This window comes from Melanostigma gelatinosum (genome assembly GCF_949748355.1).
Source record: "Melanostigma gelatinosum genome assembly, chromosome: 4".
Lineage (NCBI taxonomy): Eukaryota > Metazoa > Chordata > Actinopteri > Perciformes > Zoarcidae > Melanostigma > Melanostigma gelatinosum.
Window position 1 is genome coordinate 21,881,981 of NC_136637.1, and position 16,900 is coordinate 21,898,880.

Here is a 16,900-nt window from a genome sequence, read left to right on the forward strand (position 1 = left end):
CATAAATGCAAAGCACCTGAAGAGAGGACCAAAATAGATAACTGGCTGTGCAGTTGCTACAAATTCTGCTTTTGGTGCTTATTCAAACTTTACGTATCTTTTGCTTCTTGGATTTGTGTGTATACTTGAGGTCAAACGAACAAAGTGCATTTTCTTCCTCATAACAAATTTCGAAACAGTGCATCAATTACATCCATGTTTTCTTGCCAGCAGTTGTGGTGGTGCTTGTGCACAATATGAACAAAGCATGGACACAGGGTGCTAATAGTGGTTGTAAACTCCACGGGGTAAAGGTCTTTCAAATAAACGCACAAAAAGTCCTTTAGATTGTGGCAGATTTAATACAATCAGGCAAATCTGGAGGCATTTCAACACTCATTCAAGAAAAGAAGAAGACAGTTGTGGACTGGTGTAATTGTCATGTAAAGGTTATAAATAAAGGATATCATAAAATACGAGGTTTTCCAAAGCTTTTGATCTACAGTTTGGATAGTTAGAAAATAGAACATGAAACATGTGAAAGACATGCTTTCCCTTTCTACTCAAATGATTTCTCTGTCAACTAACTTTAACTAGGTCCTTCAAATGAAGGAAAAAATGTTCTCTTTTGTTATTAAATATATTTATTTTTTGTTGCTAACACAACAGATCATGTGCCCGAAAAGATACATGTACAGTCTTACAGACGCTCAAACTTCATTTACTTCACAAAAGTTAGTCAAAAAAGGCATATTCACAGTTCGAAGCACATTAGTGTCACAATATGGCACCCGACCGGCAGCCTTCCCGCCGACCGAGATTCTAATACCACCTTGTGGAGGGCGCGTCTCTGCGCATAACGAGTCCACGTTTCTGTTTTACAGGCAGCTTTGTTTGACAGTTGGTTTGGTATCCTTGTCTGATAAATGACTAACCTTTCATATTATCAAAACATATATAGATGTCTTTGAATCGATGCTGCTGTCCACACAGAAGCTGTGGTGTAGTTTAGGAGATGAGGACCGGGGCGCCGTGAGGCTGAGGAATGATTGGCTCGACAAGAACCAAACTGTGGAGCGCTGAAGAAGAGCAGCTCACTGCTGAGGCTGCAGGTACTGGTGTGTGAACACCTCCAACTGTTTCTCCAGGTCTGTCGCTTTATGTCTGCAGAGGAAACGGACACACGTTACATTTGGACCAACTTCATCCAAACCACTTGTACAGTCAAATGTAATGTAATTCTCACTGTTAAGCTGTTTGCAGTCATATGCATATCAAGACTGAATATCTGACTGTTCAAACATTTGATGCCCAAACCTTTCAAGAACAGGAAATAGAAAAAAAAAAAACTTTGTAGATGTAATTTGCCTTTTTCCACCAATATTTATGTTTGATGTATTGTGACAACTATGTACACTTTTATACATATCAGTACTCTAATTCAAAGCAAGCTCTAAAAAAAGTACAGAAAAAGCAGTATCAGTAAAAAATGATTTATATTTCCTCTCTGTGTTAAATGTTCTGGTTCTTTTTCCTAAACTTGAGGATAAAAAAAGCTGAAAAACTGCTCAGCCAGCAGCATCATCTGGTCTGCTAACAAATATAATTTTGTACACAGGAGCTGCACGCTGTGACCATTATGTACTGTATGTTTAAATTAAACTGTCAATCTGTGTACTGACTGCAGGATTTGTGCAGCAAGCTTAAGTTGAAAAAAAAAAAAACACCATTTTCTTCTTCAGGTCCCCCAGACTAGACCTTCCCAAAAAGTCAACTTCTGCCCCCTCCCCCCTTCATGTTGCCCCCAGTGAGAGAAGGAGCCGGCACTGACCGCAGGGTCTTGGAGTGGCTCTGGACGGTCTCCAGCTGATCTATGGCGGCTGTCAGTTTGCGGATTTCAGCCTCGAGCTCTCTCTGCGTCTCGTCCACCTGCTGACAGAGCCGCGCAAAGGTCGCCGCCATCTCCCTGGAAACACAGAGGGCACAGAATTGCAGTGCTTATTTATTTAGCCCTGCTACAGAGGGGGGGGGGGGGGGGAGGTGAGGTCTGTTTGCGTGTGCGCGTGTGCATATTAGGAATATTACAGCAAGTCAGGTTTTGTCAGTAGGTTAAATAACACTGACAGAAAATTGAAGAATGGTGCAAAGTAGTGGCGTCAACGGTCAGTGAGGTTAACCGTTAACCATAAGACCAGTTACGCATGTTCGTCTATTGGTTCATTTAAAATGGGTGCCGATTTTAACAAATTAGACAGGACGCACCGTGGATAGCGTGTCAGTATTGAACAATGAGTATTGATTCAATTCAGAATCGATGAGTAATCTCATCGGCTCTTCTGATCTGCCTTTGTAGAGACCACGATTGGCCGCTAACGAGCAGTGGCCGATCGATCGGAGCGACGATGTCCTGATCAAAATACGGCTAGATGTAATAAAATGAAAAGGCAATTTACGACATAAACGTTAAAATTTCAGCACCCCTACATGGATAGCACTTCAAAAAGCTGCACCAAAGCTCATTGAGTCAATGGGCCGTCAGACTTAAGAGCGAGCCTCTTGTAACTTGTACTGTAACCGAAACTGACGCGTCTGAAACAAAACTAAAACTCTCTAGTGCGGAAAAATGAGCACCTAATGTCAGCATGAACGTTGTTAATGTGCCGAATGTTAAAGACTTAATCCACGGGGCATTATTTCAAATGGTTTAATGTTAAGTGTTTCAGGGTGGATTTCACATAAAAAAAATTTAAAAAAAAGAACTCTTTCATGTACTGCTCTGCTCTAGTTTGTTCCACTATGAAATTACAGAAATGATGCTGTGTCAGGACTTACTGTTGGACCTGGCGGCTGCAGTTCGCACTAGTAATGCTGACTATGAGCTGCAGCTTCTCTGTTGCGTAGTCCACAAACTGGCGCTTCAGAGAGCGCTCCTTTGCCTTCGTGGTCCAGGTGAGTCTCTCGTACAGGTACAGCACGCCGTACAGTGAGCCCGACAGAGCTATCAGCCTCCAGCCCACCGTTCTCCACACCTGAGAGAAATGAATAAATAAATATGTAAACAAGCAGAAGCTGGCTTAGCTGCCTTATAATTAGACCGGCCTTTCTGTTCAGTGCAATGTCATAAAACAAAAGGAGTTGCCTGATGTTTATAATCCACTAGTGGAAATAACTAAGTTACTTATTTTGTTGCCATAAACCTACAGCAGACAGTTTCCTGCAACCTGAAGCTGGCTAGAACATTATGTATAACTGTGTATGTTCATCTACCCCAGATGTTAACACGCAAGACCAATTTTGTAAACAACATACCACTGCTCCAACGATGAGGACACTCATTGATGTACGGGAGGTGAGGGATGCCACATTGGTTGCAACGGCTACCATCAAGTCCTCGTTGGTCATGACAGCCGTCTCGTTGTTGGGCGGCGCCGTCATGGACGGGGGTCCTGAGGAGGGCGTGAGGGCCAGCGCTGGTCGAGAGGCCTGAGTAAGGACAGCGGCGTTTTTATAAATCTGACTTTCTTAAATGTATATTTTGTGTTCATGTGAACGAAGCGTTATTGACATCACAATATGAATCAGAAGTTAGTCCATCGACACAACCAGCTCTGGCTTGTACCTGGAAGTTCTGGTCCACCAGTCGCAGCGCTCTCTGCGCGTTGACAGATCCCAGGAAGCGGTGGACGAACACTGTCCAGCCCAACGAAAACTGGAACTCAATGTTTTCCTGGAAGTCATTGCAAAGTGTGGCGCAGTTTAGGTCGTAACTCAGGTCAAACTTCCTGCTGGGAAACAGCATGTGGACCTGGCTCTGGGCCGAAGAGGGAAGCAGAGGGAGCATGCTCTCTGGAGAGAGAGAGCGAGAGCGGGAGAGCGAGAGAGGGAGAGCGAGAGCGAGAGAGAGAGAGAGAATGTATGAGAATACAATAGAAACAGACAGAAATACACAGCAGTCATGGGATCATTAGTGGCTTAGTTTGTATTTAAAACATGCACTGATGCTTAAATTATACACCCACGTTAAGAGTCTATTCTTCCAAATAAGTACTTTAACAGTTTGTGCAAGTACATTTTACAGCTAATAATAAATATTTGGGTAGAAGGAGGCAGAAAATAGCAACACATGATGACAAAAAAACAGTTTGTCGTTGTAGTTTTTAAAGCAAAAAAAAGAATAAGAAAAATAAGTCACACCACAATGTCATAACAGCACCTGAGTCCTTTTCACCGAGCACAGCTTGCATGCGTGCCTGTCACAGTAACGCACTTGTAGCATAATGGGGCACGGGATGATGGCATTCAGCGAGGAGGGTACATTTAGCAGGGGACTGGGCGCTGCAGACCACAGCCCGAGTGCCCAAAAGGTTTTCACTAAGTTTAGCAACACACTAAATGAGTGATTGAGTGAAAAAAACTAAACAATGGAGGACGAGAAATCTGGGCTGATTGGGCATTTTCTATAAAATGATTTCATTCCCTGGCCTTTAACGCAAGGAACGGTTCAGATAAATGATCTTCAGTGTTCTTTCGTCCGTTTTTGTTTTGGGGTTATTATTGTTTCATTCATTTTAGCCAACCTTTAGGTTCAGCAGAACTATTCACTCCTGATGGGTAAACCTAAGGGCTGCAGGCTGAGGCCAAAGCGTGCGCTGAACAGATTTGTTCTCGGTATGTGTTGATTATGCAAAATGACTACAAAGGAGATCTCATTATTCTGTCCAGTCATGTTTACAGTGTAATTACCCATCATGTATTTCTGAGAACACTGGACAGAAGCGTTGATGGCGTCGGAGCAGCGGAAGGCCAGGTTCTTGCCCATCCCCTCCTCCACGTGAGACAGCAGCTCCTGCAAACAGAACAGGAGTCAGTCAGTCATTTCCAAGGAAAGGTGCGGTCACAAATATTGAATCCGTGCGACTACTTACAGACTTGTAGATCTTGAGGACGTGTGACGAGGGGTGGAAGTCACAGTGGAACTCATCAACGATCACGTGGAGACGGCAGATCTCCTCTCCCATGGCGCAGGATACCTGGATGAAACGCATCCAGAGTTATCGGTCGGCTAGAGGAGCAGGCAGGACTTACACGTCCTACTCAAGGAACCACCGGCAGCACATCAGATCTCAAGCTGGTGCATTAAACAGCAAAGAAAACCACTGTAAAACCACTTCTGTTATTGGTTTCAATCAACGTGTTTTTAGTTTTTCGACTCTCAGCATTGAACTTGTTTAAAAACTGCATGGAACTGTTGTATTTGAGGTATGCATATGACAGACATTCAGACAAAACAATAATCTACAACTAGATATGCTGTTGTTATAGTCTTCTATGAAGATGAATGAAGTTTCACACACACATACATACAAAATCCCAACATTCAAAAGCTCTTCCACCAGTTGTCGTCATTACCTTAGACTCCACGTCCTCGCTGATGGCCTTGATCTTCTTCTTTATTTCATTAATAAGCAAGTTGAGCTGATTCTTGACAAACTCCAGCCGGTCCATCTGATACTCTCTGTCTTCCAGAGCCGCCACTCTGAATTCCCACCACACCAAACAGGAAATAAAGTCACAAATGCAAACTAGCAGCGGAACGCTTTTGCTGTCAAAAAGCAACACAGTAGAAAGTAGCAGAAAACCCCTGATATTATACGGGATCATTTATCCCTCTATTATGAAACAAAATGCCATTCAAATCATGTTACCCGAACAGATTTACTTAGTTTCATAGAGTAATGTCCAGCAATCCATTCCCACTAAAAGACTGTGTACGTAACAAGATACTCACCTCTTCTCTGCCGCCTCAATGTTGATGGCGTCCATGATGCTCTTGACCTTTTCTGTGATCAGCTTGGCCCTGATAGTGTGCTGCTCAAACTTCGTTTTCACTGCTGACTGCGAGATACACTCCTGCGAGGCCATAACACACGAGTTACTGTGACAGCTATAGGGGCTGCTGCTGGATAGGGCGCATTAACTAGCACGCTACACCAGGGACGAACAGAAGACAAGATAGACACCTGCTGCCTTAACGTAAGAGAAGACACGAACACAGGCGGGACAGTGACAGCAGCAGTGTGTCTATCGTGTGTCCCACAGCCCATTGCAAGGTCACAGTAATGTGTTGGTAAAGCCACAGGGAAAATTATAAAAGCATATCAACTGTATACAATCAAGAATGACAGTGAAAGAAAACAACAAAAATACAGAAACAAAAGTAGGAATATTGTGTCAAAAAACCTAAACCTATTTTATGTATTTGTCTATCTGGACCCTGAATCTGAAATAAAGTTTATCTGTCTATCAAAACCATTATTTTGAGATTTCAATCATTCAATGCGTTTACATTCAGTTATCATCTCTCTATGAAGTAGTTTTAATTGTTAGTGGCGGAGTCCACCATTCCCACATTCCATTCAAATACAAGTGGAATTTACAGGTAATCCATGTAATCCACTGTGATTTTATCTCATTAACAGGCTCATCGTTTACTGTTCACTCTCCGAATGGTGTATCAGAGCTGCACTCAACTGGCAAAACCCGTGGGGCTCTTATTGTGAAAGAGCCACAGGAAACAATATGTATTTGGTACACCCAGGATGCACACCTTTAACTCCTCAGGAAGGTAACATCCTGCTGATGTGTGGAAAACGACTTGAGGCATGTGCAGCATGAAATCAGATCCCAGTTGCTCTGATTATTGACCAATTTAGTTATTAAAAACAACAGTTTGTACGACAGTTGCTGTTGTATTTCTGACAAAGGGGCTGCTCAACGAGTGCTTGGGACATGTCGTTTTAAACTGCACTTTCGCATTATAGATTTAATCCAATGATAATTTCCCCCCAGGATGGAGACAATTAAATTCCTGATTGTTATAATGGAAACACAGAAAACTCAACAATCAAAGTTAAAAACAGAACAAAATCAAAGTGGAACGAAAACAAACAGGTGTCCTCGCCGAAGTGAATCTAGACTTCAGCAATGAAGACGCAGGTTGATGGAGAAGGCACAGTGATTGGTCTAGAAGGCACCGGAGCCGCCAGCTTCAGGTGGAATGACTGGTGGTGAAACCTAAACACTGGTTCCAGGTTCGAGTAGTTGACTGCTCAGATTTTTACGGTCACAGTAGAAGAACTTTGGTTGCGTCTTGTTTTATTCAATATCTTTCTCCATGCAATAATCTTAAACACATGCGCGTGCGAACACACACACACACACATTTTCACCAGGCAACTGAATTTCTATAAATATGTCCAAATCGTCTAAATCTATCTGTCGAGTTCAGACAAGAAATAGATTATGATCTGAGAAGTGGGAATACAATTATTGAAAGATATTGAGCGGACACACACGCACGCACACACACACACACACACACACACACCTCAAACCTCCTCTCAAAGCATTGGAACTCCTTAAGTCTCTCCTGGAAGCCCTCAGCCAGGGCTCCACCTGTTGGATGCAATGATCACAGACACATTATACATCAGGTATATAATAAACACATAACTGTTTATTGACTTATTATTTGATTCGGATCATTTTTATTTTTGTCATCACGGTTTTCATTATTGCTGGTCATTTGCAACGTGAATGGAGTTTAGTGATATCCAACTATTTCCCTGGTAAAAAATAAAACAAACAAAAAGGTTCCAAAAGAATATCCTGGTGGTGACTGATATCAAACATAAGGATATGCACAGTTTCTCCATCCTCCACGAATACAGCATCCGCTGAAATGCGAAGCCTCACCTCCTTCGGGCATGCCCTGAGCACGTTGCATGCGGGAGTTGAGCACCTCTTTGGCGGAGACGAAGAAAATGCGGTTGGGTGCCTGATCGCGGTCCACAACCTTCAGCTCCTCCACCAGGAAGTTCACACAACGGTCCGTGTGCTGCTTCCTCACCTGGAAAAAAGATTACATACATTGAATTTGTTTAACAAAACAAAACAAACAATCAATTTTCCAAATGTCTCTGATTCTGACATGACACTGAAACAAGCGGTTGACTCACGTCCTCCATGTACTCTGGTTCGTTTGCCGAGGCATCCCAGCGGTTGTTGAGGATGAAGATGTTGGGCTTTGACAGACGTTCGTTCACTTTGTGGAAAAAGTGCTTTTCCTGGCAGAAGGGAGAGGGAGAAGGGAGAGGGGGAAGAGTTGCTCAAATCAGTGAAAACAAAATCCTTTTTCTCTTTTTCCTCTCAAACAATCAAACACTTCTCATTTTCCAGAAAGCTTCCAAAAATCCCCATTCTAGATCAAAATGTGCGTTAGTTTTGACACAATAAAAATTAAAGGACCCGGAGTTTATTGTTGATTCAAATTCAGTACCTACATTTGATGTACATCCAATATCTGTCGATCTCGAAACACACAGACATTTATTTGTTTTAATTGTGAATAATTTTAATGACACTAAGGATGTTACAGAAAAAGATCAGCTGAAATTGGACGCCGATTCAATGAAATCATGTGGGCATTATAGCAGATGTTTCAGTTTAAACTTAAGGGTTGAATCAGTCAAAATGAATATTACGCCATGAGTACTGTATGTATCCAAAACACTACCCACAGAAATGACAACCCAACAGTTCATGGAATGGGACAAACTCACACAAAGGGTAAACAGTATATGGAATGGGAGAAAACCCAGCTTTAAATATAAAACCTGACAAGATGGAAGTAGTAGCATGCATCCCAGTGAAGGCCGGGCAAAGTCACTTATTACTTTGCACACCACAACAGCAAAGTAGTTTGGCAACATCCCAGCCACAATTCGGGCTCTCAATGACGCTTGCGTGTCGCCGCTATTTAACTATCTGACATTATTTACATAAAGCCTGGGATTTATTTCCCTGGGATAGCACAGACGGGAATGTGCGCTTGCTTTCCCTTTAAGAGCTATCCGGCAGGGTTAAGCGCTGTGATTGACTGTGTGCAACATCACATTGCATGAATGCCTGAGCAGACAGAAACAAGAGTACGGCTGGACACAAACATGGGCAGCCACATTCTCCACTCTGTAATCCGTTCAGCAGAGAAAAACAACCACGTTGGCCCTTTAAGTACACATAAGGGACTGACATAACGGAAAACTTGACCAAGTGGTCAAATTACTGTACTCTCATTACCTTGAGTGGACACAGAAAGACATTTAAAAAGGAACATAAAGTGATAATGGGCTAAGGAAACAAAAAGTTACATGTCCACTCATAGGTTTAACGATGTCCAAACTATCCATACACTTCAAAGTGTTCAAAGACAACCGACATAAACTGGGTGTAGTAATAAATGTTATCTGCAAGACAGTGACAGAGTTCATTAATAAACTAAATCAGTCCTTTGCTCAATCGTTGAATGAGTTGATTGATAAGGCCTTCTTACCGTGTTCATAAGTGTGGATTCAGAGTTGGCCACCAGCACAAAGACATCAGCATCCAGGCAAAATTTATCAATCCAGCTGTCCAGTTCTGATGTGACATCTGTCCCTGGGCTAAGAGAGCAGACGAGAGGTCAAATGCATGACATCTGCAAAATATGTGAAGTACTATGCCCATTTGAGCGCGATTTGTTTTCCCACACACCTTACTGACTTTATCTGTGTGAATCCCAACTCTTTAATGTCCTTGATTCTGTCAGATTGATATTTATGAATTTCCAGATCTGATTAACGGATGGCGTTACCTGTCCACAAGCACCAGGTCGTCTCGAAGCAGAGCGCACTTGGTCTTCGGCCAAAACACACGGACGAGACAGCCGGCGTCCAGACTCTCGTCCATGTGGAGCGCGTGAGCCAGCTGGTTTACAGTCTGCAGAGGAGATTGAAATAGACCGACGTTATGGTTGTTGATGTAATAACATCTATTTAATGTATATTCTATTTGTGCTACGTTATGAATAGAAGAATACACGTTTCAGACACCTGACACCACCGTAAATATTCTGCATACCTGTGTCTATATTCAATAAACTACTGCTTATAAAACTATTTAATACCACTTGTAGAAGTATCAGGACAAAGATGTTAGCTTGGCTCTGCTATCAGGGTGAAGAATAAACCATAAATCAGATTGTATCCTCAACCGTGTGACCCGTTTGAGTAAAACAACTCTTCCACAACAACAGTAAAAGACCTACGCAACCATATATTATATATATATATACCAGATTCTGGTTTGTGCAAAACCCATAGATTGTATATGAGTAACACCGTGTTCCCAATTACTCTAGCAAAAGTACACAGAGGTGTAAATATACCGTATGAATGGGAGACAGACCAGTGCTCATAAAAGACCAAATTAAAACCCAAGCAAAAAGTTTATTAAAATAACATTTACCTTGATGCTCTTCTCCTCATCAGAGCCCTCCGTCTTGAGGTAGGCCTTGTCCTCATCAGTGCCCTCGACACTAAGAAAGCAGTTGGTGGTGTGGCCAATCCCGCTGGGCAGCACGCGGTCCCTCAGCATGGCGTTGACCACTGTGCTTTTTCCATTACTGGTCCTAAAAATCAAAACAAAACAGTCAGTGACTGCATTTGGAGGCAAATAATTTGCTCAAATGACTCTCAAAGTGAAAGTAAAGTCCTCGGGTGTTGCATCCTACTTGACTTCAAAATGTTAATGCGACACATAATATAATATAATATGCGGCTACTAATGGGTAGGACAGAATGGATAACCTGGCTTCACCTGTGACAGGTTTTCAATGTAAGGTGTAATTGTCATTATTGACTCAAGCAGAAGAAATATTTTTTCCGGTGACACACCCTTCCTATTGTGTTTTGGATTTGAAGGTGTTCTTTTGCATCAGCGCAGAGCACAACACGGTTCAATTAACATCCAGTTTGAACTTGATTATGAAAGATGGGTTTTAACAGCAGGAAATGAGGTTACTGAGAAATGTCACTTCAAGGATAATCGTCCAAGTTAAAGAACATAAGAGTGAAAGCCAAACCGATACCCGATTGATTTGGGAAAGGACTAGTTTAACTTGCAGTCTTTAACATCACAATAGTTATGTCTGTAAAGGTTGCTTTTATGGAAAAGACTGCTTGAGAATCACATCAGAAAGCGTTAAAGACATTCTTTACAAATAAAAATTCTGTTGTGTGTGTAGCTGTTTTTTACCTGCCAAAAAAGGCCACTTTCATGTGTCTGCGCGCCAGCACCTCCTTAATGACGGCCAGTTTGTCAGCATATGCCTGAATCTCCAGCTTTTGATCTTGACTCGCAATGTTCTCCAGAGCTTTATTCCCACAGGTCTCTGTCCAAAAGACAGACGAACAACACCTACTTCATATGACATTCAGACTGAGCTGACAGACAGATGATAAAGAATTGTGTTAGTGCGATAACTCCTAGCATAAAATTACTTTTCTGTCAGTAGTATTACAATCCTGTCTCACCTTCCACAAACTCTGAAGTCTCTTTCACATAGTTCAGCAGTTGTTCAAACACATCGCTTATCTTCTTCTTGGCCACAACAAAGCGCTTCAGAGGGGAGAACTCCCCGTGAGCTGAATCTGACCGTCTGAGGTGAGGAGCTGCAGCCATGGTGTTCAATCTGAACAACGAGAGGGCAAACGCAGTCATATCAGTGGACATGAACAATGTTGGTCAACAACGTGACTGTTAGTACAGAGGTTAGATCATACTGCACGGTTTTACGTCTGTGATAATATTGCAGTTGTTACATTACACGTTAAATTAACTGTTACACTGCAGGTTAAATAACACATGTTAACTAAGTTATGCAACGGTTAGTGAAGCCACTGTAGAAGTTAACAGTGATCTCGTGCAACTTCGATACACATGGCACATGAGAATAACATGCAATGACTATATATGTTTGGCTTTTCTTAACTACTTATGATTTATATTTTTTAATTATTGTGATAAACGAGCGGTCGCGTGCTGGGTGCCAAGCAAGCTAACGTGAACGGATTATGCTACGTTAGCTAACGTTACAAGCGGCAGTGCGGAAACGTTAGTAGATTAGCGTATTATTTCCTTACCACAGTCTTAACACAGCCAGTGTCCTCTTGACATAAGACAACAGTGTGGATACACAGCGACAGTACAGATAATCCCTTTCCCTTGGTCAAAGACTACTTGCTGTCAGCCTGGCTAACCTTCTGTTTGTATGCGGTAATGACAAGCTAGTCGGAGAAGGAGACAGGCTACCTGAAACAAACTTCAAAATAAAAGCACAGATGACTCGAGTTGCTGCATAACAGACCTAAGGTTATGTCACCAAGGCTAGCTAACCTTAGCCAGTTGGGCTAACTCAGAGCCCTTCAAAGAGATATTAGACGGCTCTGTGTTAACTCTATATGTTGTTTGTGGTTGTTCATTTGAAATATTTTCAAACATTGTTTTACACATAATCTGTTCAATAAATTCTCCCCTTTAACTGACATACTGTATTTTTTTTGTCCTTCCTGCTATGTTGAAATGTACTGCCTGGAGCTTGACGCAGCTTCCAACCGCAGTAGCCAATCAACGTGCAGAGCATGCGCCTGACCCCTGAGATCCATTTTACTGTAGCAAGACTCAAGTACGCTGACTCGCTGAGGGTATAATTAATTATACGCAGGACATGGAGCATGGAAAGTAGTGTTAGAAACCATAGTTTATATCGCAATAACACATATAATAGCTATTCATCTTTTTCCTTTTAAGCAGAAGAAAATAAAGGAAAGAGAGAGTTTCCTACAACATTTTACATGTTTTTCACTTGGAATATCTGATTTTCAGCCCCAGTATCAACACATATCACCAAACTGGTACACTGGTCCATCCACACTACAGTATACTGTCCCCCTCTCCATCTATCTGTTCACCCATTTGCCACATTATATGTAGCAGAAGGGAATATATGAACATACACATGGGCTGCTACCCTATGTCACCACAAGCAACGAGTTCAGACAGCATTTAAATTAAATCAGTCATGCATGTGTTGCCTTTGCAAATCCACAAAAACTCTTGTTCAGGAGAGTAGTGTGTCTACTTGTGAATGGGAAAATGACAGGGAGGAAACGCCTCCCTGAGTGTAAATGTGTGTGTCTGTGTGTGTGTGTGTGTGTGTGTATGTGTGTGCGTGTGTGTGTGTGTGTATGTATGTGTGGGTGACCTTAGCAACTGTGGCAAACTGTCATCAGTCAGAGCAACGGACACTGAAATACCCCCACCAGGACCTCCAGCATCTAGTTGGCCTTTTGGATAATTGACAACCTTTTATCATCTCGGAAACTTTGAATCGATCTCTTTCTGTTTTTCTTTTTCCTGCTGGATTTTTCTTTTTTTGGTTATGTGCGGATTGATGATGGAAAATTAAAATGGTGAGGAAGAAAAAGCTGCTGGTGTTTGAGTAAGTATTACTCCTGTATGCACTTGTTCTGAAATGACTTGTTTGAAATGTTTGAGCCTCTGGCATGAATTCAAAACGATCACTTTCATAAAGCTACAATATCACAACAAGGGACTTTAAAGGCATTTCATTTTCCTACTTTGTTTCATATCTCCACAGAATGTTTTGTATATAAAGTAGCAATAGATGTTAGACCGTTACGACAATAATGTGTCACAAAATAATTACATAACGTCTGTACAGAGATGTAGTGTATGACTTTTAGTTTGACAAAATAACATGAGGCGTTTTTTTCAGCGAGGCTCTAGCATCATACATTAATGATGAGATAGATATACTAATTGCTCTCCTGGGCAGATATTGATTTCATCGCATCCATGTGTAATTTTGATCCAAACTAAACTCTTCTCTCTGTGGAATTAACAGACAATCTAGATAGTTCACTTGTTATCTTAGGTGATCCAAGGTAATCATTAAAAAACAAAGAACAAAACTACAAGAACTTTGACATCAGGGTAAGATATGTGATACAAAATCAAATTGTTGTGGGTGATTATTTCTATGTGAAATAACCTGGGCTCAAACTATTTTTCTGTCAGCTTCCCCATTGTGTCGATGCTATTGTGGCAGCACAGGTGACAAAAGAGCTTATGTATGTATTGTCTGTGTGTGTGTGTGTGTGTGTGTATGTATAGGTGCCATTTGCATTGTACCATCCTATCTAGCATTCTCTTTCTCTATGAATTTACTTATTTTGCCTTTGAACTCTTGAGTTGTTGTTGGGTTAAAAATAGTTTTGTTGTTTGTTTCTACCTGTGTTTGTTTTCTTTTCCTTATAGAATTTGTGGAAGCATGATGTGGGATGGATAAACAACAACAAAACACGACTGTAAGTTGACTGAAAGAATGTAAAAATGAACAGTGTGTGTTTTTATGATGGCCGAATGTGGATATGTAATAATGAAGTATGAAGGACCTTTGCTGACTTTTGAAAAGAGAAACGTATGTCTGAGTCATTTCAAGAGTCTATTTACTGCTATAGATTCCCTAAATTATAACATTTCAATAATTTGTCCTGTCAAACTGCATCAGATGTTTCTCGATTATGACATGAAATCATTTCCAAATTGCCAAATGTTCCATTTTTTAAGACCAAATTTCTTTTTCAAAATAGACACATAAAGACAACTGAAAGCTGTGCATAACTTTCATGACAGCAGTCAATGTGTGAGATATAGTTGCTGCATCATACTGTGTCTCCCACTTTGTGTGCAGATGGCCTCTAATGACCCCGACCTTCCTGACCCCTCTGGTGACCCCCAGCCTGGTGACCTCATTGAGATCTTTCGACCGGCCTATCAGCACTGGGCTCTCTACCTGGGAGATGGTTACATCATCAACTTAACTCCTGTTGGTCAGTAGGAAACGAGATGTGTATAACCAACCGCTGAGCTAACTTTAAGAAAGAAAAGTGATAACTCAGACATCATTGGTTGATTTTGACACACTTTAACTGGATGACGCTAAAATCGTAAGAAAAAGGGTAGTGTTTCAAATGACGGACTTTGAATGTATTTTTACATTGTGGTATTATGACTTTTATGTAAATACTAAATACGTCTTCCACCAATTTGACTTGGTTTAGAGTCCCTGGAAGCTTGGGTATTGTTGTAGAATATGACATATTTGTGACGAATCAAGCAACAAACAAAGTTGAAGTTTAAAAGCATCCTTAGTTGTGATGTAAGAGTTTTACACTCTGAAACACAACATTAGCCTGACAGCTGTCTCTATATTCGGAATAGTTCAGCTTTGCATAGGACTTGTGGCTGTTTTTGTACCAAGTGGATCTCCCCTGTCTTTCTCACTACAGTTTTGATGAAATGATACACGCTGATGATACATTTTGTCTCTGTGACCAGGATCTTAAATGCCTTTGGGATCAGTTTGTGTTGTGCATCCCTACATCAGCTGTCTTTCTATTTTTCCTAAATCTGCAAGATTCCAGGTCCAAGATCCTACAATGTTCACTTCTGGTAGATACATGTGATCACACTGAGGCTCTGCTCCTCCTATCCAGATGAGAACCAGGCAGCTGCCATGTCCAGTGTGAAGTCCGTCTTTAGCAGGAAGGCAGTGGTGCGCATGCAGCTGCTGAAGGAGGTGGTGGGCAGCGACTCGTACCGTGTCAACAACAAGTACGACCACAACCACACACCCCTGCCCGTCTCTGAAATCATTCAGCGAGCGCAAGTCCTCATTGACCAGGAGGTGTCCTATGACCTGCTGGGGAGCAACTGCGAGCACTTTGTTACCCTTCTGCGCTACGGGGAAGGGGTATCCGAGCAGGTCTCTCACTGTTTGTTTTGTTTCCATCTTTTGTGCCATTAGGGTAAAATACTAGCTTTTCACTCAACATAGGCTGCCACAGTGACTGGTGACTTGTCACCACAGTCATAGTTCCACTTGTATTTATATAACTTTTAAAGGGAACAGGGCATTTAAAAGACTCAAGATTTATTTCAAGTAAACATTACCATAAAATACTTTACTTTATAATGGCCTGTGCTACTTTCTTAACTCCAGACTATTTATATGTGTATATTTCAATTCTGTGATTGTGAATGCCAGATTGTGTAATATAAAGGGACTATTTTACTTTTACTTTCACCTGGAGTAGATTCTTTCCATTTTAGTAATACCCATAGGTTTGGCAAAGATAAACACTCACCTAAACACAATCAGTGAGCCTGTCTGGACTAGGTTTAGGAACAGGTTTGGTATTGTTAAAGTTAGTGCTACAGTCTGGGTGGATATTAAAAGAATACTCCACCTAAAATTAAAGTTTTCAATGTCACTCACCCCCACAACCTTGAAAAGTATTCTTCATAGAGCAGCTGTGGTGAGGCTGAATTAATTAAATTAAATTAATTAAAGTTTCCAATGGTTTCGTGACCAGATTTTAGGTGGAACAATGATAAAAACATTTATATAAACCTCTCAAAAATCTTTGCTGTTCATTCCTGAGTATGTTGCAAACAACATGTTCAACATAAGCACAGTCCTTGTTATTAAATATATTTAAGACCACGTCCTCTTGTCCTCCTTGTCTCCTCAGGCTACGCGGGCTATCGGGGCCATCAGTTTGGTGACGGCAGCAGCCAGTGCCTTCTCTGTCCTGGGACTGATCAACACGCGATCCAGAAACAGGCCTTTCTGACAGCTGTGTGCTTCACTGATGGGTGTTGTCTCCCAACATTCATGCGGCTGTGATTGAAAATAAATAAAATCAAAATAAATATTGAACAAAAATGCAAATGATTGTGTTACTTTTTCAGAAACTGGCCTCATATAGTGAACACCATTTGATTTAAATGGTGTTTGTTGGTCAAATATTAATAAAGTTGAAGCTTGGAATGTGAAATTTGTGAAAGTGATTTTTCACCGAGGAGATCACCAAAAAAAATCCAATTCTATTCACCATCACTATTATATAGGGGGGCTTAGCAGTTGAAGTCTCACATGTAGTCAATCTAAAAACAT

General features: G+C 41.4%; 2 protein-coding genes across 2 annotated transcripts; one reads left to right on the forward strand and one right to left on the reverse strand.

Moving 5' to 3' along the window:
* Window positions 1-43: 43 nt before the first annotated feature.
* mfn1b (mitofusin 1b) lies at window positions 44-12,125 on the reverse strand. Its single transcript, XM_079267942.1, has 18 exons — window positions 12,000-12,125; window positions 11,391-11,548; window positions 11,113-11,248; window positions 10,324-10,486; window positions 9,671-9,795; window positions 9,371-9,479; window positions 7,998-8,105; window positions 7,735-7,888; window positions 7,367-7,434; window positions 5,768-5,889; window positions 5,389-5,515; window positions 4,905-5,009; window positions 4,723-4,825; window positions 3,599-3,825; window positions 3,289-3,462; window positions 2,812-3,008; window positions 1,811-1,945; window positions 44-1,143 (listed from the first exon to the last, which is right to left on the reverse strand). Exons 2-18 carry the CDS (start codon window positions 11,536-11,538, stop codon window positions 1,074-1,076), a joined length of 2,271 nt encoding a protein of 756 aa, XP_079124068.1. The 5' UTR covers window positions 11,539-11,548; window positions 12,000-12,125; the 3' UTR covers window positions 44-1,073.
* Window positions 12,126-14,219: 2,094 nt separating this feature from the next.
* plaat1 (phospholipase A and acyltransferase 1) lies at window positions 14,220-16,577 on the forward strand (the record flags this gene model as incomplete). The annotated part of the gene is made up of 4 exons (XM_079266823.1): window positions 14,220-14,246; window positions 14,633-14,771; window positions 15,438-15,706; window positions 16,476-16,577. 4 exons carry the CDS (start codon window positions 14,220-14,222, stop codon window positions 16,575-16,577), a joined length of 537 nt encoding a protein of 178 aa, XP_079122949.1.
* Between the last annotated feature and the right edge of the window lie 323 nt (window positions 16,578-16,900).

What these genes read in the sequence shown, in the direction of transcription:
- mfn1b (XM_079267942.1), bottom strand. Translation starts at nt 11,538, where the DNA reads ATGGCTGCAGCTCCTCACCTCAGACGGTCAGATTCAGCTCACGGGGAG. An exon ending in GACTTCAGAGTTTGTGGAAG is followed by an intron (nt 11,249 to 11,390) that starts GTGAGACAGGAT and finishes TCTTTTGGACAG; the next exon opens with AGACCTGTGGGAATAAAGCT. An exon ending in TTCTCAGAAATACATGATGG is followed by an intron (nt 3,826 to 4,722) that starts GTAATTACACTG and finishes CTCTCTCTCCAG; the next exon opens with AGAGCATGCTCCCTCTGCTT.